Source organism: Panthera leo, chromosome D2, assembly GCF_018350215.1.
Source record: "Panthera leo isolate Ple1 chromosome D2, P.leo_Ple1_pat1.1, whole genome shotgun sequence".
In the NCBI taxonomy this organism is placed as follows: Eukaryota; Metazoa; Chordata; class Mammalia; order Carnivora; family Felidae; genus Panthera; species Panthera leo.
The window spans coordinates 55,893,647-55,920,042 of record NC_056689.1 but is presented as its reverse complement, the minus strand read 5'-3'; the positions used below and the strand labels follow the sequence as shown (position 1 = coordinate 55,920,042).

Below are 26,396 nucleotides of genomic sequence, written 5' to 3'. Positions count from 1 at the left end.
TAGAAACTTGCTGAACCGAAAAGCCTTTCCAGAATTAAACACTATAGTACAGGCACCTTTGTTCGGGATAGAAACCCTTATACCTTTGAAAGAATAAGCTTATTGGTAAGTAAATGGAACATCTCTTCTACTTCTCAGCTCTTAATCCTCTTTTGGGTTCTTTCCCTATGAATAGGCCACTGCAAATGACCTTCAAGAGAATATCACAAAGTTGAACAATGGGATGGCTTTTATGATTAAACATTCCCAAAAACTTTTTAAGGTAGGTAAGGGATGGGATTTGAGTGGTAATAGGACAGGAGGTTGGAGCATGGTGGGATCCTCAGTAGGGCTACGAGGATGACTAATAAGAAAGTCTCTGCCTCGGACTTGAAACCAGATGGGACAGTGGCAAAGCTCAGAACAACTAAGGTGGGGAGAAATAGCAAGGTACCTGGAGGCTGAGTAGGATAACGGGCCCCACCTGGGACACCCTTGCTTTTTCATGAAGGGCCGTTTGTACTGGCAGTCGAGTGAGTTTATTCTGTCTGCTTCCTGCCAGGAGAATTTTGAGGGTCTGACAGTCTGCTTTCATTTTGTACTCTTTGTCCCTTTTAGTCCACACTATCAATGTTTCTGCCCATATAACTTTTTCAACTTCGTGGTTCTGTGGATTTCAGAGGGATTCACTACATTAGACAAAAACCACATATACAAATCTTTTGAAGACAAACCCTTCTCTCCCTTGGTCTCCTCCTGAGAAGGCTGAAGGACAATACCTTTAACCTTCCCAGAGGCCCTCTGATCTGACTGAGAGGATCTTTATTCTTTTGAAAGGGTCCTTTGTGTGACTGAAAACTTTGACCTTTTGATGTTTTAAAAGATTTTATTAAAAAAATTTTTTTTAATGTTTACTTTTGAGAGAGAGCAAGAGTGTGAGCAGGGAAGGGGCAGAGAGAGAGGGAGACACAGAATTCAGGCAAGCTCCAGGCTCTGAGCTGTCAGCACAGAGCCTGATGTGGGCTCGAACCCATGAACTGTGAGATCATGACTTGAGCCAAAGTCTGGTGCTTAACCAACTGAGCCACTCAGGTGCCCCTAAAGATTTTTATTTTATTTTATTTTATTTTATTTTATTTTATTTTATTTTATTTATTATTATTAAAAAATGTTTTGAAATGTTTATTTGAGAGAGAGAGAGAGAGAGAACAGGGGAGGGGTAGAGAGAGAGGGAGACACAGGATCCGAAGCAGGCTCTAGGCTCCGAGCTATCAGCACAGATATCGGGCTCGAACTCTTGAACCTCTAGATCATATCTGAACTGAAGTCAGTTGCTTAACTGACTGAGCCACCCAGGTGCCTCATTACTGTTTTTTTTTTTTTTTTTTTAAGTTTATTTATTTTAGAGAGAGAGAGAGAGAGAGATAGCATGAGCAGGGGAGGGGCAGAGAGAGAGAGAGAGAAAGAGAGAGAGAGAGAGAGAGAGAGGGAGGGAGGGAGAGAGAGAATCCCAAGCAGGCTCTGCACTGTGAGCATGGAGCCTGATGTGGGGCTCGAACTCACGAACTGTGAGATCATGACCTGAGCCAAAACCAAGAGTCAGATGCTTAACCAACTGAGCCACCCAGGCGCCCTGATGCTTCTAAGATTTTAACAAAAAGTTGTACAGTCATATCCTTGGCTTTTTCTTTAGAGCACACTTTCCTGATAGTGAATTTCTCAATTTTAACATCTTGCCATCTGGAAAGACTGAGAATTGAGAGAGAATTGACTAAGTACTTCATATAAGAGAAATCACACTTTTTGTGATTGGCTTATTTCACTTAGCATAATGTTTTCAAGATTCATCCATATTGTAGCATTTGTCAGAATTTCCTTCTTTTTTAAGGATGAGTAATATCCCTTTCATTGTATATACTGCATTTTGCTTATCATTTATCTGTTGAGGACACTTGGATTTCTCCCATGTTTTAGCTCTTGTGAATAATGCTGCTATGAACATGGATGTACAAATATCTTTTTTGAGACACTGCTTTCAATTCTTTTGGGTATACACCCAGGAGTGGAATTACTGGATCATGGTAATTCTAACAGAACTGCCATACTGTTTTTTTTTCTTCTTTCATTTTTTTTTTTTTTTATGTTGCTATTTCTTTTTTTAATTTAATTTTATTTAAATCCAAGTTAGTTAACATATAGTGTAATAATGGTTTCAGGAGTAGAATTTAGTAATGCATCACTTAAATATAACACCCAGTGCTCATCCCAACATGTGCCCTCCTTAATGCCCATCACCCATTTAGTCCATTCCCCTACTCAACATCCCTCCAGCAACCCTCAGTTTGTTCTCTGTATTTAAGAGTCTCTTATGGTTTCCCTCCCTCTCTGTTTTTATCTATTTTTCTTCCCTTCCCCTATGTTCATCTGTTTTGTTTCTTAAATCCCACATATGAGTGAAATCATACAGTATTTGTCTTTCTCTGCCTGACCTATTTCACTTAGCATAATACATTCTAGTTCCATTCATGTTGTTGCAAATGGCAAAATTTCATTCTTTTTGATCACTGAGTAATATTCCATTGTATATTATACCACATCTTCTTTATACATTCATCAGTTGATGGACATTTGGACTCTTTCCATAATTTGGCTCTTGTTGATAGTGCTGCTATAAACATTGGGTTTCATGTTCCTTTTCGAATCAGCATTTTTGTGTCCTTTAGATAAATACCTAGTAGTGCAGTTGCTGGGTCATAGGGTAGTTCTATTTTTAATTTTTTGAGGAACCTCCATAGTGTTCTCCAGAGTGGCTGCACCAGTTTGCATTCCCACCAGCAGTGCAAAAGTGTTCCCCTTTCTCTGCATCCTTGACAACATTTATTGTTACCTGCCTTATTAATTTTAGCCATTCTGACAGGTGTGAGGTGGTGTTGAGCATCTTTTCATGTGTCTGTTATTTGGATGTTTCTTTGGAAAAGTGTCTGTTCATGTCTTTTGCCCATTTCCTCACTGGATTATTTGTTTTTTAGACATCTTTCTTTCTTTCTTTCTTTCTTTCTTTCTTTCTTTCTTTCTTTCTTTCTATCTTTCTTAATTTTTTTTTAACGTTTATTCATTTTTGAGAGACAGAGACAGAGCACGAGTGGGGAAGGGGCAGAGAGAGAGGGAGACACCAAATCTGAAGCGGGCTCTAGGCTCTGAGCTGACAGCACAGAGCCCGACATGGGGCTTGAACTCACGAACTGCGAGAGCATGACCTGAGCCGAAGTTGCACACTTAACCTCCTGAGCCACCCAGGGGCCCCCGGGCATACTGTTTTCTATAGTGGCTGTATTCATTTTACATTCCCTCCAGTGACGTACAAGGGTTCCCATTTCTTCACATCCTCACGAATACTTATTTTTTATTTTTTGGTAGTAACTATGAGGTGGTATCTCATTGTAGTTTTGATTTGCATTTCCCTAATGATTAGTGAGATGTTGAGCATCTTTCATGTGCTTATTGCCTATCTTCTTTGAAGAAATGTTGTTCAAGGCCTTTGCCCATTTTTGAATTGGGTTTTTTTGTTGTTGAGTTGTAGGAGTTCTTTATATATTCTGATTAGTAATCCCTTATAAGATATATGATGTGCAAATATTTCCTTCCATTCTGTGGGTTGCCTTTTTACTCAGGTGATAGTCTTGCTACACAAAATGTAAAAACTTCTGTGAAATCCCCCATTAGTTTATTTTTTTCCTTTTGTTGCCTGTGACTTTGATATCATATGCAAGAAATCATTGCTAAATCCAATGCCATGAAGCTTTTGTCCTATGCTTTTTAAAAATAATTTTATAGTTTTAGGTCTTATATTTAGTTTATAAATCCATTTTCAATTAACTTTTTAATACAGTGTTAGGTAAGTGTCCAACTTTATTCTTTTGCTGTGGACATCTAGTTTTCGCAGCTCCATTTCTTGAAAAACTGTTCTTTTTCCATTGAATAGTCTTGGCATGCTTGTTGAAAATCATTTAAGGATTTATTTCTGGATTGTCTATTCAGTTGGTCTATATGTTTGTCTTTATACCAGTACCACACTATTTTGATGACTATAGCTTTGTAGTAAATGCAGGGTGTAAACATGGAGACCTCCCTAGGATTTATTGACTACAAGGTGGTGAGTGATCCAGAGTCCAGAGTTTAGAAATGAAAGATCAGAATCTTAGGTTAAAAAACAAAGAGTCAGGGCTACATCAGGGGCTTTGGTGCCCAGGTCAAAGATTATCATCAGTTAGAGGTCAAGATCTAGATAAGTGAAGTAGAATAGTAGTCAAAGGACAACAGGAGAAAAAATGATTTTTAATGATGAACAAAGATCTTTCAGACCTGTTCATTATATACTTCCTGATGAGGGGAACAGCTAGTTCCAAAACATGCATTTATGGGAATAAGTAGAGAGGAGTTGTGATTATGAACAGTAAGGCAATTACTTGACTGTAGTTGTGAATCAAAATGGAGAGTTTCTAGGTGCAGTTCCTAATAGAACTCTCCTTCATTGAATTTTCTTGTTACTATTGCTATAGGATTAACTTTTCATAGTCTACCACTCACAAGTTAAAAGAGAAGTGGGATCTCAGAGATCTCACTGCACCCCACGGTTTTTAGCCTTTCTACTTCTGATCTCTTTACCTGTGGAATCCATTCTCCCTTGTGCATGATTCAGTGTACATAGTTCAAGTATACAATGAGGTTGTACTTAACTATGAAGGATTTTAAGTGACTTAACACAAATTTGTTATCTTACAGTTCTGTAGGTCGTAAGTCTACAGGAGTCTCACTGGTCTAAAATCAAGGTTGGCAGGGATGCTTTCATTTCTGGATATTCTAGGAGAGAATTTATTTATTTGCCTTCTCCATCTTCCAGAGGTTGCCCACATTCCTTGGCTTATGATCCCCTTCCTCTATCTTCAAGGCTAGCAATGTTGTATCTCTCTCTTATTCCTAACTATGGTTGGGAATGGTTCTCTGCTTTTAAGGACCCATCTGAATAACCTAGTTAATCTCCCCATTGCAAGGTTCTTAACTTAATCACACCAGCAAAGTCCTTTTTACCATTTAAGATAACATAACACTGTGAAGGATTTTGAGAATAGAAATCACACAAATCTTAGAGATAAAACAAGAGTATGGGCTCCTGGATGTAATTCAGCTTGGTACAGTTCTAATTAATAGACCCTTTCAAACAGTCTGTTTTTACTCTACATTTTCCTTATATAGATTCCTGTTTCAGCTCCTCATCTTTGGGGTTTTGATTCTTGTTTGCTACTTTACCTTTGTTTCCAGACTAGTGTGAGCACTCTTTGAGCCTCTGTTGATCTTTGAAGGAGAGAAAAAACATTTCTTTTGAGATTTTAGTCTTCAGTCTCTCCTCTTTGATACTCACATCAGAACTGTTGTCTTTATGGGCATCTGCTTTACCACTTTGGCTAATTAGGTTCTTTCCTGAGCTTTTCCTTTGGATGAAAAATGGTCGATTATTCTGTGTGCTCTATCACTTATTCTGAGGTCCTATTGTACCTCCGGTTTGTTGTTCTTGTGCTTTGTTGTGTCTTCTTCTTCTCAGGCTTCTTTGGGTGGAGTTTTTACCTCCTAATCCTCAGATTCTGTGTTCTTTGTATTTTTTTCCTTAAAATTCCTCCTATTTCTAGTTCTGTCTTCTATTATCAGTCCCTCTGACCCAATCTAGTTTTATGTCTCCCTAACACGAGTCACAACATCTTTTCCTAGGGACTTATAATGATATACAATTAAGGCCAATTCCCATTTTATGTGAGAAGTCCTTTTGTTGATTCCCTCTGAACTGTAAAATACTTAACACCTCCAGATTTTCATTTAAACCCATCTGCTTCTGTCTCCCTTTCTGGATATGTCTTAAGTTCATAGTATCTTTTGGGGGCAGGGATTTTTTTTTTAATTTAAAAATAAAAAAAAATAATCCCACACCCAATGTGGGGCTCGAAGTCACAACCCCAAGATCAGGAGTCACATGCTCCACCAATTGAGCCAGCTAGGTGCCCCAGGTTTTTGTGTTTTTTTTGTTTTTTTTTTGTTTTAAATGAAGTTTATAGAATAGGTGGAGTGGGTTCTGTCATACTCTTGTTTGGAGGAAATTTCCTTTGGTTTTCAGCTCTACTTTATAGTTTAGCAAGGTAGAAATTGACAAGATATCATAATGTTTTTGTCACAAGACTCTTCTTAAAACTTTGTTATGAAGTTTTTCAAATATAGATAAAAGGTGAAAGAGTAAAACAGTGAACACTCATATAACTGTCAGATTCAACAAATGTTACCATTTGCCATATTTGCTTTTTTTTTTTCCTCTATATATTTATGCTTTTTTTGGTGTTTGTTTTTGGCTGAATCCCTGACAGTAAATTGCAGACATGATACTTCACATCTAAGTACTTAAGCGTACATCTCCTAAGAATAAGAACATTGTCCCAATAGTCACAGTACCATTATCATGTCTAAGAAAATTAATGAGGATTTCATATTAGCTAATATTCAGTACAGATTCAAATTTCCCCATTTATCCTAAGAATGTATTTCATAGCTGCTGTTTTTAATAACATGTACTAATCGAGGTTCATATATTGCCTTTGATTATTATGTCACTTTTAATCTGGAATAGTCCCTATGCTTTTTCTTCATGTCATGGACTTGTTGAAGTATTCAGGCCAACTGTGTTACAGAATATTCCATCTTCTAAATTTGTCTTACTGTTTTCTCAAGGTTATTTAACTTGTTCCTATGTATCCCTTTCTATGTAGTTCCTGTAAACTGTTAAGTTAGGTCTAGAGGCTTGATTAGATTCATATTAAGCATTTTTGCAAAGATTTATAGGTGATGTTTGTGTATCTCCTATTGCATCATGTTGCATCACATTCAGAGGCACAGAATGTCAGATTGTCTCACCCTCAGTGATGCTAATTTTGCTAACTGCCACATCTCTTAATTACAAAGGTACATTTTCCCCTTTGCAATTAGTAAGTAACCTGCAGGATGATTACCTAATGTAATGATTTTAGCACCCATCTGTAATCCTGCTGGAATCTGTGGTGATACTGGGTATTACAAAATAGTGTTTTTCTAATTCTGTTTAATCTTTATTAGCTGACTTTTTTTTTCCTGTGGAGGAGAGCTTTCCTTTCCTCTGTTTCATTCTCTCTCTCTTTTTTTTAATGAATACCTCTATAGACTCATAGGTTTATAGTTATTCAAGGTGTTAGTCAATTTCAGTTGTTAATTTTAATTTTCAAATTGTCTCAGATTTGGCCAGTGAGAGCCCTTGCCAGCTCTTCCTGCTGTCTTTTTGACAGGACTCCATTAGTCTGAGTGTTTCCTTCCTGGCATAAAATGTCCCCAGCTCACTTTGCATTTGCTCTGCCCTGGGCCTGGAATCAATTATTTTCTTTAAGGAGCCCTGTTTTTTTTTTTTTTTTTTGAGTGACCCTAGGTATACTCATTGTTTCTGGGGTGTCATTGCTTTCTAGGCTCTTTGAGGGCAGGAAGTAGATTAAAAATTTTTTTAAAAGCAACTATTAGTTCATAGTAGTATCTCCAATTCAGATTTATCATTCCAGAGCTTTTTCTTGACTTCTTTTACTTTGTATCTGTTTTCAGTCATTGCAAATTCAAGATTTTAGTAGCACTTATATGCTACTTGCTTTATCCTACAATATATAAAATATCAACATATAAAAAATTAGTTTAAAAAATACACCTATATAAACATGCTGATGGAAGTTTAAGATTCCCTTATAGTTCCTTTTCCTTAGAATATATCTCACTCAGGATGTATAATTAGAATACAGGTGTTTTTTTTTTAAAGGTTTATTTATTTTTGAGAGAGGGCTAGAGCCCAAGCAGGGGAGCAACCGAGAGAGAGAGAAGGAGACACAGAATGCAAAGCAGGCTTCAGGCTTTGAGCTGTCAGCGTAGAGTCCCACACGGGGCTCAAAATCATGAACCATGAGGTCATGACCTGAGCCAAAGTTGGAATGCTTAACCGATGCCCCTAGAATACAGTTTCCAAAAGTTAGGTGGAATAATTCTTTTTCTGTGCTTATGTTGTCAATCATATACTCAGATTATTCATTTTTTTCCCTGTTTGTGTTCAGTTTAGGGTTTACCTTTATTTCCTTTTGGGTTTAAGTGTATTTTTTTGACTCTGTAGTATATTTACATGCTTCAAAAGCCCAACTACACAAAAGGGTATATACTTAGAGAAATCTCAGTCGTCTTCCTAACCATTTTCATTATTTTCTGGCTTATCCTTTTCTGGTTTATCTGGTTCTTTTTGTGTTTCTTTTTATAAAAACAAATAAGTGTGCATATGTATATATGTTCCTATTTCCTTTTTCTTACATAGGTGCTTTATATACTGTTCCATGACTTTTCTCATTCAACAGTAGATCCTGGAAGTCATTCATATCAATTCATAAAGTGTTTCTTCCTTCTTTCCCTTATCCTCTCCCCTCTTTCGTTTTTAGTAACTAGATAGTTCTGTGTTGTATGGATGTATAAAAATTCATTCAACCAGTTTTCTATTAAAAGACATTTAGGGGGCACCTGGGTGGCTCAGTCCATTAAGCGTCCGGCTTTGGCTCAGGTCATGATCTCATGGTTTGTGAGTTTGAGCCCTGCGTCGGACCCTGTGCGGACAGCTCGGAGCCTGGAGCCTGCTTTGGATTCTATGTCTCGCCCTCTCTCTGCCCCTCCCTGCTCACACTCTGTGTCTCTCTGTCTCAAAAATAAATAAAACATTAAAAAAAAAAAAGACATTTAGGTTGTGTTTAATCTTTTTTTTTAAAGTTTACTTATTTCTTTTGAGAGAGTGTGTGAGTATGAGTGGGGGAGGGGCAGAGAGAGAGAGAGAGAGAGAGAGAGAGAGGGAGAGAGAGAATCTCAAGCAGACTTCATGCTCAGCACGGAGACCAACTTGGGGCTCGACCTCACAAATTGTGAGATCATGACCTGAGCCGAAATCAAGAGCTGGACGCTTAACCCACTGAGCTACATAGGCACCCCGTCTTTTTTTTTTTTTAAATGACAATTTAAATTGTGGCCAGGGGGAAAGTAACCATTCGGAAATATGTCCAGAGTGGTTTTTTTTTTTTAATGTTTATTTATTTATTTTGCTAGACAGAGAGTGAACGTGAGTGGTAGAGGGGCAGAGAGAATCCCATGCAGGCTCCATGCTCAGCACAGAGCCCAATGTGGGACTCAATGTCACGACCATGAGATCGTGACCTGAGCCGAAATCAAGAGTCAGAGGCTTAACTGACTTAACTAAGTAAGCCACCGAGGCACCCCATATTTGATTTTTATATCTATAGTAGTGTCTTCTCAAAAACAGTTTTCCTATCAGATTTGTTGAAGTACCATTTTGGTGGCAAGAGAAAGGAAGCTATGGAATAGGGCATTTTGAGGATCTTTTGTTTTTCTTTCTTTTTTTTAAAATTTTCTTTTAAATGTTTATTTTTGTGAGAGAGAGAGGGTGTGCATGCACACTAGTTGGGGAGGGGCAGAGAGAGAGCGGGACATAGGATCCCCCTCTGACAGTAGACAGCAGACAGCCCAATATGGGGTTCAAACTATGCTTAACTGACTAAGCCACCCAGGTGCCCCTGGGATCTTTTGTTTTTCAGAAGTAATCTGCTAGTCCAGTTATTTTGAGAGTCACTGTTTTTGTGGCCTGAAAGAAATTTAGATACTGCTAACCATTTGTTCTTGGTTTTCTTTTATATCCCGCCCAGGCTCCTGTTTATATTCGGGAATGTGCTAGATTGCACTATTTGGGCTCCAGATCTCAAGCATCAAAGGTAAGAATAGGAAACTGCTCTTAGTCTATTCAAGGAGAGAGTTAATTAAGATTAGTGGAGTTTTATTTTATTTACAAAAAAATTTTTTTTTAACATTTATTCGTTTTTGAGAGACAGAGAGAGACAGAGCGTGAGCAGGGGAGGAGCACAGAGGGAGGGAGACACAGAATCCGAAGCAGGCTCCAGGCTCTGAGCTGTCAGCACAGGGCCCGATGCGGGGCTTAAACTCACTGACTGTGAGATCATGACCTCAGCTGAAGTCGGACGCCTAACCGACTGAGCCACCCAGGCTCCCAGATTAGTGGAGTTTGTTTTAAAAAAAAATTTTTTTTTTTTTTAACATTTATTCATTTTTGAGAGTGAGAGAGACAGAGCATGAGCAGGGGAGGGTCAGAGAGAGAGGGAGACACAGAATCTGAAGCAGGCTCCAGGCTCTGAGCTGTCAGCACAGGGCCAGACGCGGGGCTCAAACTAATGGACTGCGAGATCATGACCTGAGCTGAAGTTGGGTGCTTAACCAACTGAGCCACCCAGGCGCCCCCCCAGATTAGTGGAGTTTTAAAACAAAGTGTGAGGGGTGCCTGGGTGGCTTACTTAGTTAAGTGTCCAACTCTTGATTTTGGCTCAGGTCATGTGATCTCATGGTTCGGGAGTTTGAGCCCTGCATGGGGCTCTGGGCTGACAGTGCAGAGCCTGCTTGGTATTCTCTCTCTCCCTCTCCTCTACCCCTCCCTCACTCGCACTCTCTCTCTCTCTCTCTCTCTCACTCAAAATAAATAAATAAACTTTGAAAAAATAATAAAACAAAGTATGAAATAAAAATAAGCCATGGAAAATAAAATGTTAGTGTTATAGTTCAAAATTATCTAGTCAGTTTGAGATAAGGAAAAAGACGGAGAAGAAAGTTATGTATTGAAATAAAAGTGCCCCCTCCGCCCCCCGCAGTCTTCTTGTTTCCTTTCAGAGGTGCTCCACTGGTAGATGGTATCCTCTACATGTGAGTGATGGCATAGACTGCATGTTTGAAGTTTTTCATAAAGCCCCTGTGCATTCTTACAGCATATGATATAAGCAGTCTGTAAATAGCAACGCATTAAATATTTTGCAGCAGTAAATTAGTTTTATATAATCCATTCTTATTTCATGTTCAGTGGTAACACTCTACCAAATGTCTCAAACGCTTGAGACCACATGAGCTTAGAAAGCAAATGTGTGATGCTTATTAACAAGATTGCATATGATTCTTAAGCTTTAAAACTGAGAAGTTTGAGAAACTTCACTAGTACTTTTTAACGATTTCTATTTAGTCTGTCTTGGTTAGAAACTTAAGCTGCCATCCTATGCTATTGTGTCTGCCTCTTCTTCAGTAAATATTTGGTGTGACCTGGAGGACAGTATATGAGTTCAACTAGTGTAAGTGCAGTTTGGTTTTTCTTAGAGAGTTGTTGCCATTCCTCCACCGCTGCAGTGTAGTTACCCCATCATGTTGTCACGTGTAGGAAAGAGCACCCAGCCAAGAGCCCGTGCACTTGGTCTCCAGGATGGGTCTGTCCCTTTTAATACCTAAATGACTTTAAACTTATAGCTTAACTTCAGTTTTTTCTTTTATCAGATAGGAATGATGATACTTTCCCTGCTTACCTCATAGGATAGCAGTGAGAGTTATATGCGATTAAAAGATGCTTTGAAAACTGAACTCTTATATAAATATAATTTTTGGTGGCAATATTCTAAATGAATTTAGGTTCTCTAGGTAGGTCGTGGGAGTGGGCTGTTAATGTAGTCCATAATTAGCGATTTCTCTTCATCTGATAATTTTGTTTAGGTTTTTCTTATTCCTTGATTTAAGAGTGTACCATGTTCCCCATTTCTCCCCCCTCTTTTGTTCCAGGGTTGTGGGAACCTGAAAATAAGCTGGCAGGATATATTAATTCGCTTTTCTTTAAAATTTTCTCTAGGATGATCTTGATCTGATAGCTTCATGTCATACTAAGTCCTTCCAGCTGGCAAAATCTCAGAAACGGAACTGGGTTGATTCCTGCTCTCATCAGGAGGAGACCCAGCAGCGTACAGAAGAGGCATTGAGAGAGCTGTTCCAACACGTTCACAATATGCCAGAGTCAGCGAAGAAGAAACAACTTATTAGACAGGTACCTGAAGGCAGGAAATGGTGACGGGCTTTAGGAATGTGGTCAAGGTTGTCGAATCACTAGGGAATACTGTTACAAATCTCGTTTAAGTTTTGGCTCGTATTGACCTACACTTGGCTCGTCCAAGGAAGCAAACTTGTCAGTGGAATCTCAGTGGCGGTGTCTATACTACTGCCCCACTAGGGAAGGGAGTAGAGGGAGGCTCTTGGATTTCTACAGTTAAACGGAAGGATCCAAGTGTAGTTAGAGTTTCTCTAATTTCGGTCACGTACCAAATATGCTGAGAGAGAACCAGCAGTTATACAATATATTGTTCCGGAGTTTAAATCCTTCAGATATTCTTGGCAAATAATTTAATCCTTTGGAATTCCAATTTTCTTGTTTGTAAAATGGTAATTGAAATGTCCGCGTTTCATGACTATAAACATTAGAAAGAATCTGTGTAAAGTGGCTGGCATAGCAGAAAGCGGTAGCTCTTACTAATGAGTTGTCTGCAGTTAGGAAACACTATAAAGCGGGCCTGGTTTGATATTAGAAGGTAGGAATTCTGGTAGCTAAATTTGTTGATTTTGGAGCTGTGGGAACAAAGTAGCGCTCTCATTTGCCATTTTGAGACTTGAAGTGTAGCAGGAGTAAATCCCAACGACTTGGTTAATTTCTTTCTCAGGAAATATATTTTGTCTCAATCCCTCTTGAATTTTAGCTGAATAGGCAAGGTCAGCCTCTTGACTTCTTATTCAGCTGGGATCTTCTTGAGGGAAGTCTGTGTTTTTACTTTTTTTTTTTATACCTAATCTCAAGCGTAGGGCCAGATATAACCAAGTGCTCAGAAAAAGTTGAACTGAGTTATTTATAGTTGATAGAATCTTTTAAGAAAAGTTTTCTGTTACACTCTTTGAAGTTGCTTTGAGATCTAGCAAATTGTGTTATGACTGGAATTTTCAGGGGTGTAGTCTGAGTATTATCACAGATTCAGAGCACTGCAGTGATTTAATTCTTGATAGAAACTAAGACAGCAACTTAGGTAGGACAAGTGTAATGACTTTGTCATCAAGAATGCACAGGGTTAAAGATAATATGAAGGAAAAAGCTAGCATCATTTTTGGTCTTTTTAGAAAAATAGGAAATTATAGAGAAGGTTAAGAAGAAAATAAATCACTCATCTTACCAGTGTTTACCTTTTTGGTATTTCTTTTCGTTTTTTTCCTATGAATAAATTTTTACATAATTAGGAGCATTCCACATACTTTCTTTATCTCTTTTACTAAACATTACAGCATAAGCATTTTCTCATGCATGCTTGCAAACTCCTTGCATACGTTTCAAATACTGCCATTTTGTTTTGTGGAAAGTGTAATTTTACTATTTCCTGATTTTTCTCTGGTTATAAAAATAATAAATATTTACTATAGAAACATTGAAACCTCCAGAAGAGTGTAAAGAAGAAAAATCACCTGTAATCATCCTGAGATAACCACCAATAAAAATTTGGGAGTATTTTCTTCTAGCGTTTCTTTCCATGAATATGTATTTGACATGTTTTTCTTTTGCTTGAGATCACAATATATATTCAGTTTTTATATTCCTGTCCTTTTCATTTAACATTATATCATGATCATTTTCTAGAGGCCATGAACAAGGGCGTCTGGGTGGCTCAGTCGGTTGGGTGTCTGACTTTGGCTCGGGTCATGATCTTGCAGTTTGTGGGTTCAAGCCCCGTGTTGGGCTCTGCGCTGACGGTTTGGAGCCTGGAGCTTGCTTCGGATTCTATGTCTCTTTCTTTCTCTCTCTCTCTCTGTCTCTCAGAAACAAATAAATATTAAAAAACAACAACAACAACAAAGGGTCGTGAACATTTTTAACACTTGCATAATATTTCATCACTTATATCTAATGTATATACAATTTGCCTAACATTGAACATGTTTGGGAAATAGGTTGTTTTTTAGCTTATAAATTTTTGCTCATAGCTATTTTCATTGCAGAGTTTTTCCTAGAAGTGGCATGACCCAAGGATATGCTTTTTTTTTTTTTTTTTTTTTTTTTTGGGTGTAGCTTATAGCTATTAGGTCACTTTTTTTTAAAGTTTATTTATTTTTGAGAGAGAGTGTGTGAGTGAGATGGGGCAGAGAGGGAGAGAGAGAATCCCAGGCAGGCTCTGCATTGTCTGCGCCGAGCCCAAAGTGGGGCTTGAACCCACGAACCGCGAGATCATGACCTGAGCTGAGTGGGGTGCCTAACTGAATAAGCCACCAAGGCCCCCCCCTTTTTATTTTTAAAGTTTTTAAATTTATATTAGAGAGAGAAAGAGCACGGGAGTAAGGGGGGAGCAGCGAGAGAGGGGGACAGAGGATCTGAAGCGGGCTCCGCGCTGATAGCAGAGAGCCCAAGATGGGGGTTGAACCCATGAACTGTGAGATCATGACCTGGGCTGAAGGTGGATGCTTAACCAACTGAGCCACCCAGGCGCCCCTAGATCCCTTTTAATATATAGGTCTCTCTTTCTCTCCCCCCTTTTTCCCCCTAAAACATTGCCAAAGTTTGTTTGAATAATCTTAAATTCATTTGTTTATTTACTTATTTTTCATTTTTTTAATGTTTGTTTAATTTTGAGAGAGAGAGAGACAGAGTGTGAGCAGGGGAGGGGCAGAGAGAGAGGGAGACACAGAATCTGAAGCAGGCTCCAGGCTCTGAGCCCGACACGGGGCTTGAACTCCTGAACCGTGAGATCATGACCTGAGCTGAAGTCGGATGCTTACATGACTGAGCCACCCTGGCGTCCCTGAGTAAACTTAAATTTTTTTTTTTTGTAAATGTTCATTTTTTGAGAGAGAGAGAGAGAGCATGCGAGTGGGGGCGGAGGGGCAGAGAGAGAGGGAAGAGAACACAAAGCAGGCCCCAGGCTCTGAGCTGTCAGCACAGAGCCTGACCCGGAGCTGTCAGCACAGAGCTGACCCGTGAGATCATGACCCGAGCCGAAGTCGGACACCCAACCGACTGAGCCACCCAGCTGGCCCTTAAATTTAAAACAATTTAGATTTACGGGACACCTGGGTGGCTCAGTTCGTTAAGCGTCCGACTTCAGCTCAGGTCATGATCTCATGGTTTGTGAGTTCGGGCCCCACATCTGACTCTGCTGACAGCTCAGAGCCTGGGGCCTGCTTCTGATTCTGTGTCTCCCTCTCTCTCTCTGCCCCTCCCCCACTCACTCTCTGTCTGTCTCTCTCTTTCTCAAAAAATAAATAAACATTAAAAAAAACAATAAGTAAAATTTAGATTTAGGAAAAGCTTGCAAATATAATACAGAGAATTCTCACATACCCTTCACTCAGGGTACCCTTCACTCCTGATGTTAACATTGTTAAGACTGGGATGCCTAGGTGGCTCAGTTGGTTAAGCATCCGACTTTTGATTTTGGCTCAGGTCATGCATGATCTTCTGCTAGTCCCATGTCTGGTTTTGCACCGTTGTGGAGTCTGCTTGGGATTCTCTCCCCCTGTCTCTGCCCTGTCTCCCTCATTCGCACTTGTGTTCTCTCTCTCTCTCTCTCTCTTAAAAAAAATTGTTAAAACTTAATGTTACTATTAACATGATAGATTTTACTCAGATTTTATCAGTTCTTTCGCTGATACCCTTTTTCTGTGTCAGGATCTAATCCAGGTTACCGCATTTGTGTTTAAATACACACATTCTCTCTCTGCACTTCATTTGTGAAAGAAACCAGATTGGTTTCCACAGACTGGATCTTGCTGGTTGCACTTCTGCGGTTTTATTTAACATGTTCCTCCATCCTCTGTATTTATTATACATTTGTAGTTAGATCTAATTATAGAAACTGATTTGAATATCAATTAGGTTTTTTTCTTTTTGGTAAGAACTTCATAGGTGGTGTGAGTTTTTTAATACAGTAGTTCCTGCCTCTTATCTTCAGGGGATGCATTCCAAAACCCCCGGTGGATGCCTGAAAACTGTGGATAGTGCTGAACCCTATATATACTATGTTTTTTTAATACATACATACTTATGATAAAGTTTAATTTATAAATTAGGCCCAATGAGAGATTAACAACAATAACAATAACCACAATAATAATAAAATAGAACAAATATAACAGTATACTGTAATAAAAGTTATGTGGATGTGTTCTCTCTCAACATACCTTACTATAGTGTTCTCACCCTTCTTATGATAATGCGAAGTGATAAAATGCTCATGTGATTTGGTGAAGTGAGGTGAATGATGTAGGCATTATGATGTAGCGTTAGGCTTACTACTGACCTCTGACCGTACATCGGAAGGAGGATCATCTGCTTCTGGACTGTGGTTGATTACAGGTAGCTGAAACCACGGAAGGCAAAACCATGAATAAAGGGGGGCTACTGTATGCATTTTTTTTTTTTTAATTTTTTTTTTCAACGTTTTTTTATTTATTTTTGGGACAGAGAGAGACAGAGCATGAACGGGGGAGGGGCAGAGAGAGAGGGAGACACAGAATCGGAAACAGGCTCCAGGCTCCGAGCCATCAGCCCAGAGCCTGACGCGGGGCTCGAACTCACGGGCCGCGAGATCGTGACCTGGCTGAAGTGTATGCATTTTTAAAAGACTCTGGACACACATTGCTAAACAGCTTCCCAGAAAGTTATTAATGCTCTCACAAGCTGGATACAAGAGAACCCACCTTACTGTACCTGTCCAACATGATCAGGAATGATGGGTTGTCACTTGTCCCAATATACCCTGGAGGGATGCTTGCTTGCGAAGCTCTTTAGAAGTGACTAAATTTTCTGTCAGCTGAGATAATTAATGTCGAGAACATTTTGGTACCTATATAATATGTATGAAAAGTGTCATTTTTTAAAGTCTCCAGAACTGAACCTGAACTGATAAAAATTTGCAAAATTAAAATTCACATGTAAAAACTATATATCGAAAAGGAAGATAAGTAGAATTAAGTACTATGTCATTTTTTGTAACTGGGAAGATGAATGGCTAATCAAAGCATTAAATAAGACTATATAATGTCTTAGGTCTTCCATTTTTCCATGTTAGATACTATTAAACAGAGAGCTGATATTGATAAAAATGCCAATTCTTTTGAGAGAGAGGGCACGAGCAAGTTGGGGAGGGGCAGAGGGAGAGGGGGAGAGAGAATCCTACATAGTCTCCACGTCCAGTGCAGAGCCTGACTCGTGGCTCAGTCTCACAAACCGTGAGATTGTGACCTCAGCCAAAATCAAGATTCGGATGCTTAACCGATTGAGCCACCCAGGTACCCCGACAAATTTTTATTCTGATGTATTTCCTCTGATAATAATGCTGGCAAGCAATCATGATAGATGTCCATTTAAAGAGCTTTAGTCACTTTTTTATTCTGTGTGCAATTTATGTTAAATTAAGGACTGTTTTAGGTTGTGCTAGTCACTCTCTTTGTTCAAGGTACTTTCTGCAGAAAAGTCTTGATTACCAGCTGGAGATCTTGGACAAATTACATAACTCCCAGAGCCTCAGTTTCCTTGTCTGTAAAATAGGGGTAACATTTCCAACCTCATATAGTACATGTGAAAAGGAAAATGAAGTGCAGTCTTCTTAGAGTAATTTAAAAAATTTTGACTTTTTTTGGCAACATCATTTGCTTTGAGATTTGCTTGCCAACCTACCAATCCATATGTGTGGAGACTCACTTATTCCTGGATTTTTCTGGATGTTTATACTTAGCTATTGATTATTACAGAATCCTATCTCTTGATGGGGGAAATAATAGTAAAATGTTTATGTTTTCTCTTAGTTTAATAAGCAGTCGGTGACTCAGACACCAGGGCGAGAATCTTCTACTCCTCAGGTACAGAAGAGAGCCCGTTCACGTTCCTTCAGTGGCCTTATCAAGGTAGGTATGCTGTGCTGTCGTTTTCAGCATTGACTTAGAGAAAATTTAACAGTGTGACTTTTCTTATGCATAAACAGTTTTCTTCTATTCTTTGGGATCCTATAAAGGGTTTGTTTGTAAGAGGTTAAAGATAGAATTTGGAAAAACTTTTAGTTTTTATAGCATTTTGCTGTTTCAAATTGGAGAAGGGGTTCTGTGATTGGAGAAGGGGAGAATAAAAGAAAGGTCCTTCCTTTTCTTTGGGGGCTGAGGACAGAGTCCCATTCCTGAGCAGTGTAGAGTGTTCTTTGTTTTGTGCTACACATTTCACTGCACAATTTACAAAAGCTCTTGGAGAAGCGAGGGAGTTGACAGGCTTGTGGAAATGGTTTGGGAATGGATTTTTTTTTTGAAGTTTATTTTGAGAGAGAAGAGAGAGATGGAGAGAGCGTGTGTGGCTTGTGCACCAGTGGGGGTGGGACAGAAAGAGAGAAAATCCTAAGCAGGCTCCATGCTATCAGCGTGGAGCCTGATGTGGGGCTCAAAACCCACAAACTGTGAGATCATGACCTGACCTGAAATCAAAAGTTGGCCACCTAACCAACTGAGCCACCCAGGTGCCCCCAGAAAATGGATTTTCTGATAGCCTAGTGAGTTTCAGGTAGCTGAAATTTTTGTAAGCTTATTATTTCAATCAGTTGTATATTTCCTCTGTATCAAATTACTTAAAAATCTTGTTTTTAAAACAAATACAGTATCTACTTCTGTGCTGTTGCTGCCCTCACTATGCTTGTGGGTTGAATTCACAGGTCTTCACGGATGATCTCAATTTGTGATTAAGGGATGTTGCCATTAGGTGGCAGTAGATAACCCAATTATGGGGTTCAAATTTTCAGACATAAACTAAGGCAATGTTCTGGTTAACTTGGAGAGAGATTAAGCACAGTTCTGTGTTCTGTTGTATTTATTTTAAAAAATTGTTTTAATGTTATTAAAATCTATAAATCCAGCAACATTAAGGAGCTCTGTTTAAAAGTAAACATTATTCCCTAAAAAAATAAAGACGTTGTAATATGTATTTTTTCTGTAAGCTGCAGTTGTTAGCCATTGCTATGTCATCTAGCCCTAATTTTGGCCTTAGCTATTATCATTAATAGAAGTTTAGAATTCACTCTCAATCCTGATCTGTGGGGGGCGAGTACCTTCTGCTACATTAGTCTTGCTTAACATCAAAATTGCCTTTGTGATCAACAGAATGAAAGAGCAACTCACAGAATGTAAAATATTTGTAAAACATATGTCTGATAAGGAGCCCAGAATATATAATGAACTCTTACAACGATAGAAAAAGAAAATTAAAAAATGGGCAAAGGACTCTGACATTTCTCCAAAGAAGATACACAAATGCCAATAAACACATGAAAATATGCTCAATATCACTTATCTTTTAGGGAAATGCAAATCAAAACCACAGTGAGATAGCAAGTCATACACAGTATGATGGCTATTATTAAAAAAACAAACAAACAGGGGTGCCTGGGTGGCTCAGTCGGTTAAGCGTCCAACTTCAGCTCAGGTCATGATCTTGCGGTCCGTGAGTTTGAGTCCCACATTGGGCTCTGTGCTGACATCTCAGAGCCTGGAGCCTGCTTCGGATTCTGTGTCCCTCTCTCTCTGCCCCTCTGCCGCTCACGCTCTCTCTCTCTCTCTCTCTCTCTCTCTCTCTCAAAACTAAATAAACATAAAAAAAATAAAAAAACAAACAGAAAAGAACAAGTGTCAGGGAGGATGTGGAGAAATTGGAACCCTTGTGCACTATTGGTAGGAATGGAAAATGGCGCAGCTGCCAAGGATAACAGTGTGGCAGTTCCTCAAAAAATTAAAAGGATTTTACCATATGATTCAGCAAGTCCACTTCTGGGTACACACCCAAGAGAATCACAAGCAAGGATAAGAACCAGATATTTGTACACCCATGTTTGTAGCAGTATTATTCACAATAGCCAAAAGGTGGAAGCCACCTAAGTATCTGTTGACAGATGAATGGATACACAAAATGTTGTATATACACGCAGTGGAATACTCTTCAGCCTTAAAAAGGAAGGAAATTCTGACATATACTACAACATGAATGAACCTTGAGGACATTATGCCAAATGAAATAAACCAGTCATAAAAGAACACGTACTATGTGATGTCATTTATACGAGAGACCTAGAATAGTCTAATTCATGGAGAAAGAAAGTAGAATGGTGGTTGTTAGGGGCTAAGGGTTTGGGGCGGGGGGAGTTGGGAATTATTGTCTAGTGGGTACACAGTTTCTATTTGGGAAGATGAGAAAATTCTGGAGGTGGATGGTGTGATGGTTGCACAACAATATGAATGGAAGTAATGCCACTGAACTACATACTCAATGTGGTTAAAATGGTAAATTTTGTGTTGTGTATATTTTACTATAATTAAAAAGTAATTTATTTTGCTAGAACCCTAGCAGTATACTCACCTGCTTAGGTGTAGTTCATGAAATGAACATCCTTTTTGGTTCATTTTACTTGGAAGTCTGCATTTCCTCTGACTTCCCGTCATTGAGATTATTGATAACAAGAAAAGTTGTTAGTCAGATATTTCTCTATGTGTCAGTCAAACAAATGTTTCTTTAACTGAAGCTAGATGGTGTAGTTTTCTCTTTCTAGTGAGGTCTCTGCGGTGGCTCTAGATGTCATGCTAAGTGTTGCTTCAGATGTAAATATAGAGTAGATCCTCTTGGCAAGTGCCCACTTAACTTACTGAGAGAGAATTTAGAACTTTAGAATTATAATAGAGCTTATAATTCTGCCAGGAGAAAACATTTTAGAACAACAACTTTAAATACAAACATTAACAAATTTTATGAAACAGAAGGATAAAGTATTTTTGTTCTAAATGAAGAGACTTTTGAGCTAATAATAGAGGTGTCTGCTCAATAGAGACGGGGTAATGAAATGTCTTTTTAAAAGTTCATTGGAGGGGCGCCTGGGTGGCTCAGTCGGTTGAGCGTCCGACTTCGGCTCAGGTCATGATCTCACGGTCCATGAGTTTGAGCCCCGCGTCGGGCTCTGTGCTGACGGCTCAGAGCCTGGAGTCTGTTTCAGATTCTGTGTCTCCCTCTCTCTGACCTTCCCCCGTTCATGCTCTGTCTCTCTCTGTCTCAAAAATAAATAAACGTTAAAAAAAAAAAAAAAAAAAAAAAGTTCATTGGAAGCTTTACAGCCTGTCCTATGGCTCCTAGGATCCCCATTTCAGCTTTTCTGAGGTGATACCTGATTTCAGAAAGGAAGATGTAGTGGTCTCATTTTTCTGGTACTTCTGTGTTTTAGGTATTTGATTTATATTCTGCTTTGATCCCTTTTTTGGGCTAGACCCTTTCCTCCAGAATTCCTCTCATGTAAATAATTTATTACATTGGAATATTCTTTTTTTTTAAATTTTTTTTAATGTTTATTTATTTTTGAGACAGAGAGAGAGACAGAGCATGAACAGGGGAGGGGCAGAGAGAGAGGGAGACACAGAATCTGAAACAGGCTCCAGGCTCTGAGTTGTCAGCACAGAGCCCGACGTGGGGCTTGAACTCACGGACTGTGAGATCATGACCTGAGCCAAAGTCGGACGCTTAACCGATCAAGCCACCCAGGCGCCCCAGGAATATTCTTTTTTTTTAAAGTTTATTTATTTATTTTGAGAGAGAGAGAGAGTGGGGGAGGGTGAGAGAGAGAGAGAATCCCAAGCAGTCTCTCCACTGTCAGCGCAGAGCCTGACACGGGGCTCAAACTCACAAACTTGAGACCATGACCTGAGCCTAAATCAAGAGTCCAGATGCTTAACCGACTGGGCCACCCAGGTGCCCCTGCATTGGAATATTCTTAATATTGCTGCTAAAATTTATATTGTAAAGTTTAATCTTTTAGTTTTGTTACATTCCTTTTTTGGGACTTAAACTTAATCTAAGAAGAAAAACGGGAAGATTTCCTCAAAGATGATAGAATTGTCACCGTCAGCTGTTACAGTAGGTTAGGTGAGCTTCTAAGCTGTTCAGAGATGAAAGGGCTTTTTGTCCTGCTCTGAATGACAATATAGGCATGTGACCCTCTTAAGAAGACCTGCACGCTCTTGTGGCTGTATTAGAAACTCTTAAAGACTCTCCCCAAATTTTCCAATCCTGTATGAGGATGTGACAGGGAGGCAGTCTTAGAGTGGACCTCGCAGAAGTGTCCTTTAGTAGGGAGGGGACTCTTAATAGCTGCCAGAGACCACATGTATTTGGGAAAAAAATTATATTGGTAAATAACTGGTGGTTTTGTTTTTTTTTTAATGTTCTTGGAAACACTGTAATTGGCCTGCATTAGCTAGTTTAAATCAACTATAAAATTGTTTCTTACATTTCAGCTATTTTAAATGTAGAGGAAAGTGATCACCTAAAGAAAGGCAATAATTTCAAGGTTTTTTGTAACATGCTTTGGACTCCTTTGTATAAGATGCCCTGGCAGAATTTATCAGAAAGCTGAAATTTTTTAATTTTTATTTTTAGTTATTTTAATTTTTGTAACTTTTTTATTTCTTTGAAAAAATTTTAAACTGAGAAACTGTAGTGGAGCACCTAGGTGGCTCAGTCAGTTAAGCATCTGGCTCAAGTCATGATCTCATGGTTTGTGAATTCAAGCCCCATGTTAGACTCTGCACTGACAGCATGGAGCCAGCTTTGGATCCTCCTTCTCCCTCTCTCTCTGTCCCTCCCCTACTTGCTCGTTTTCTCTCTCTCTCTCTCAAAATAAATAAACTTAAAAAAATAAAGAAAGAAACTGTAGTTTAAAAGATCAGTATAGCTATTATACAGATAGAGTCAATCTTTATAAATCACATATTTTCTCTTCCTAAATCAGCGGAAGGTCCTGGGAAATCAGATGATGTCAGAAAAGAAAAACAAGTACCCTACTCCGGAATCTATAGCCATTGGTGAACTGAAGAGAGCCAGCAAAGAAAACATGAACTTAGTAAGATCCTGTTCTTCAGACTTTCTCTTTGTGTACATTTGTAGAAAGGAGAAATATTGCTATACTGTCTGTCATCTGTTTTATTTCCTGTTGTGTTTCTCTGAGCCATGAAATTATGCCTTTTCTTCAGTCCTTTCACGTATGTTGATGGTCAAAACAAACACACGTGGAGTTCCAGGAGAGTATAGCCAGTCATACGCAGAGGTGACAAATATGGTGAAATAGCTCCACAAAGTGCTGGAACTATTCCAGTTCTTACGGGGGGACTCTGTGGGGCAGGTAACACTGAGCTGGGCCTGCTTGACACTGCATTACTTGTTGGGTAGTCTCAGGTATACTAGACATGCTGCTTCATCAAGCCAGCAATAAAATCAATTAAGGTTAGTGATATAAATACAATCTGCCTCCGTGAAACTCTTCACACTGAAATGGAACAAGCAAATAATTCTTCTGTTAGTAGTCCGTGTATAAGAATGATATAAGCACATTTAAGCCACTATAAAATTTTCTTGTTACAGTTATTTCCTGGTTCTCCAGCTGTCACATTGATGCCAACAAGATTGAAATGGTCTGAGGGGAAGAAAGAGGGGAAAAAAGGTACTGATTATATTTATTCTTACTGAATGTAAGTCCTTTCTGCATTTAGTCAGTCAGGAGCAGTTTTTGAATTCCCAGTGTCAGAAGCAAAGTAAAATAGCAAGACTGGGTCTTTGCCCTTGAGTTCATTTAGCAGATGGTTATTGATAACATACCTAGCGCTGTCCCAGGTGCTGAGGTGCAGAGCTGTGAAGACAGCCCCCATGGTCCCTGCATTCTTGGACAGATGGGACACATGTGAACAAAATCTTAAGAATACTTGTTAAGAAAATTTAAAGCAAGTGTAAACTAATTTGTGAAACCAAGTACAGAAGTGCTAAGAATATGCTCAATAAACATGGAATAGTTATGTTCTCTTTCTGTGTAGACTTTGGCCTTGTTTACTCAGTGAGGCTTTCAGTGAATAAACAGCTGACGGATCCTGGAAATCATGTCATACAACATATTTCAGACAATAATTAGAACAAAAAAGATTATTTGGCACTGACTGCCAGTTGCCCAAGGCTTGGGGATGAAAAGTAGGGGCTGCTGTGCTTTCCTCTGAAGAAGCCATGTGGCCCACTGGGAGGACCAGGGGACTTGTTGTTAGACCTGATTTAAGGCATTATTCCTCTGGCCCAGGAAGACCATTCATTCTCTCTGAGCTTGTTTCCTTCTCTGAAAATAAGGATAATAGTTATATCTAGTTCACAGATATCTTGTGAGGCTTCATTGAAATAGTGTTTTAGAAGCATTGACAAGTAGTGCTAGTGTGACTAGAGAAAAATGGTTGAGACTTGGTCTTATTTTAAAAGGCTCCTGTGGCAGATGAAGTGATCTCTGGTTTGACATGTGCACTTTACTAATGAGACCTGAGCATAATTATGATTTGAGATATCAGCAATAGAAAGAGAACAAAAATCCAATCCTTATGGATAAATCTTTATTCTTTTCTAAAAGATTAGATTTCAGTATAGTCTTTTTTAAAAATTTTATTGATTTTATTTTTTTTAAATTTATATCAAAATTAGTTAGCATATAGTGCAACAATCATTTCAGGAGTAGATTCCTTAATGCCCCTTACCCATTTAGCCCATCCCCCCCTCCCACAACCCCTCCAGTAACTCTCTGTTTGTTCTCTATATTTAAGAGTCTCTTCTGTTTTGTCCCCCTCCCTGTTTTTATATTATTTTTGCTTCCCTTCTCTTATGTTCATCTGTTTTGTATCTTAAATTCCTCATATGAGTGAAGTCATATCTGTCTTTCTCTGACTGACTAATTTCACTTAGCATAATACCCTCTAGTTCCAGCCATGTAGTTGCAAATGGCAAGATTTCATTCTTTTTGATTGCCTAGTAATACTCCATTGTATGTGTATACCGCATCTTCTTTATCCATTCATCTGTCGATGGACATTTGGGCTCTTTCCATACTTTGGCTATTGTCAGTAGTGCTGCCATAAACATTGGGGTGCATGTGTCCCTTCGAAACAGCATACCTGTATCCCTTGGATAAATACCTAGTAGTGCAATTGCTGGGTCGTAGGGTAGTTCTATTTTTAATTTTTTGAGGAACCTCCATACTGTTTGCCAGAGTGGCTGCACCAGCTTGCATTCCCAGATTTCAGTATAGTCTTATTCCTTATCCTTGAATGAATTATCTGAGCTCTTTTTCTTTCCATCTTCGGACTTAAAGGAGGGGCTGTCTGATTGAGGCAAGTTGGGTGTTTGAGTTATGTGTGTCTAAATATTTTTACCTAACCTATATATCCATGAATCAAAGCTAAGTATAAGTTATTTTTGAAGGATACATTGTTTTGTATCAATTATACCTTTTGTGGCTTTCATTTTTTAAAATAATCAAGAAATAGTAAGTCTTTTTATATTGACAGTTCTACTTTCAGGAGAGAGAAATAAGCCAGGTTCAGGGTGCCTGGTTGGCTTAGTTGGTTGAGCATCCAACTTTGACTCAGGTCATGAGCTCATGGTTCCATTAGTGTGTTCGAGCCCTGCATGGGTTTCAATATAACTAGATTTTTTGATGGTGATTTTATAAAAGGAACAAATATTATTTGAGGGAAATAATGTAATTTAATTATCATCATCAAGAACACACTCTAGGAGCGCCTAGGTAGCTCAGTCAGTTGAGCATCTGACATGATTCTGGCTCAGGTCATGATCCCAGGGTCATGGAATTGAGCCCCGCATCAGGCTGAGTGTGGAGCCTGCTTAAGATTCTCTCTTTTTCTCCTTCTGCCCCTCCTACCCACCTTACATGCACCTGCGCTTTCTCTCTAAAATTAAAAAGGAAAAAAAAAAAAAAAGAACATGCTCTCCAAAGAGATTTATTTAGCAGAGGGTTTCTCAACCTGCTTCTGTGGACATTTTGGGTCAGATAATTCTTTGTTGTATGAGCTACCCTGTACATTGTACCATGGTTAGCACATCCCTTAGTCTCTACCCATTAGATGCCAGTAGCACCCTTCCCCCAGTTTTGACAACCCAGAATGCCTCCAAACATTGCCAAGTGTCCTCTGGGGACCCCCAGATGAGAATTGCTGATGTAGCACTTCCTTATTAATGAGCATTACTTTCAGTAGTTAGAATCTTACCCATTCTTCAAAGCCTAACCTGAACCACACATCTCCCCTTTGAAACCTTCTTTGGCTAACCCAGCCAGATGTGCGTTTTCCTTTGGATTCTTGTGGACACTACTAAAATGTTGACATTTAGTATGATTTATCGTCATTATTTACTTCACTTGTATCATCTAATATCTGTAGCTAGTTTCTTTTCTGAAAGACAGGGCCAGACTTAAGAATATATTTGTGGTCTCCTGTCTCCTGTTCTTTTTCTCCCAGTAATGACATCTAGTAGGCATTTAGTAAACATTTGCTGGTGAGAGGCGTAGTAGTGGTAAGAACATGAGCTCTGCATTCAG

At 38.9% G+C, this 26,396-nt stretch overlaps 1 protein-coding gene and 1 long non-coding RNA gene across 4 annotated transcripts in view; one reads left to right on the top strand and one right to left on the bottom strand.

Moving 5' to 3' along the window:
- LOC122202187 overlaps positions 1 to 20,615 on the bottom strand; it is a 37,762-nt gene extending 17,147 nt beyond the window's left edge. The window contains exons 1-2 of the long non-coding RNA XR_006194502.1: positions 20,357 to 20,615; positions 16,269 to 16,328 (exon numbers count right to left, since the gene is read on the bottom strand). This is a non-coding gene — a long non-coding RNA (uncharacterized LOC122202187). The remainder of the gene's footprint in view (positions 1 to 16,268; positions 16,329 to 20,356) is intronic.
- The window catches only part of ARHGAP19 (Rho GTPase activating protein 19), a 74,357-nt gene that overhangs the window by 43,401 nt on the left and 4,560 nt on the right, over positions 1 to 26,396 (top strand). For all 3 annotated transcript variants that reach the window (XM_042908470.1, XM_042908471.1, XM_042908473.1), the window contains exons 6-11: positions 176 to 262; positions 9,774 to 9,839; positions 11,798 to 11,989; positions 17,776 to 17,874; positions 22,770 to 22,880; positions 23,399 to 23,477. In XM_042908470.1, coding sequence (XP_042764404.1) covers positions 176 to 262; positions 9,774 to 9,839; positions 11,798 to 11,989; positions 17,776 to 17,874; positions 22,770 to 22,880; positions 23,399 to 23,477 — 634 coding nt within the window. The remainder of the gene's footprint in view (positions 1 to 175; positions 263 to 9,773; positions 9,840 to 11,797; positions 11,990 to 17,775; positions 17,875 to 22,769; positions 22,881 to 23,398; positions 23,478 to 26,396) is intronic.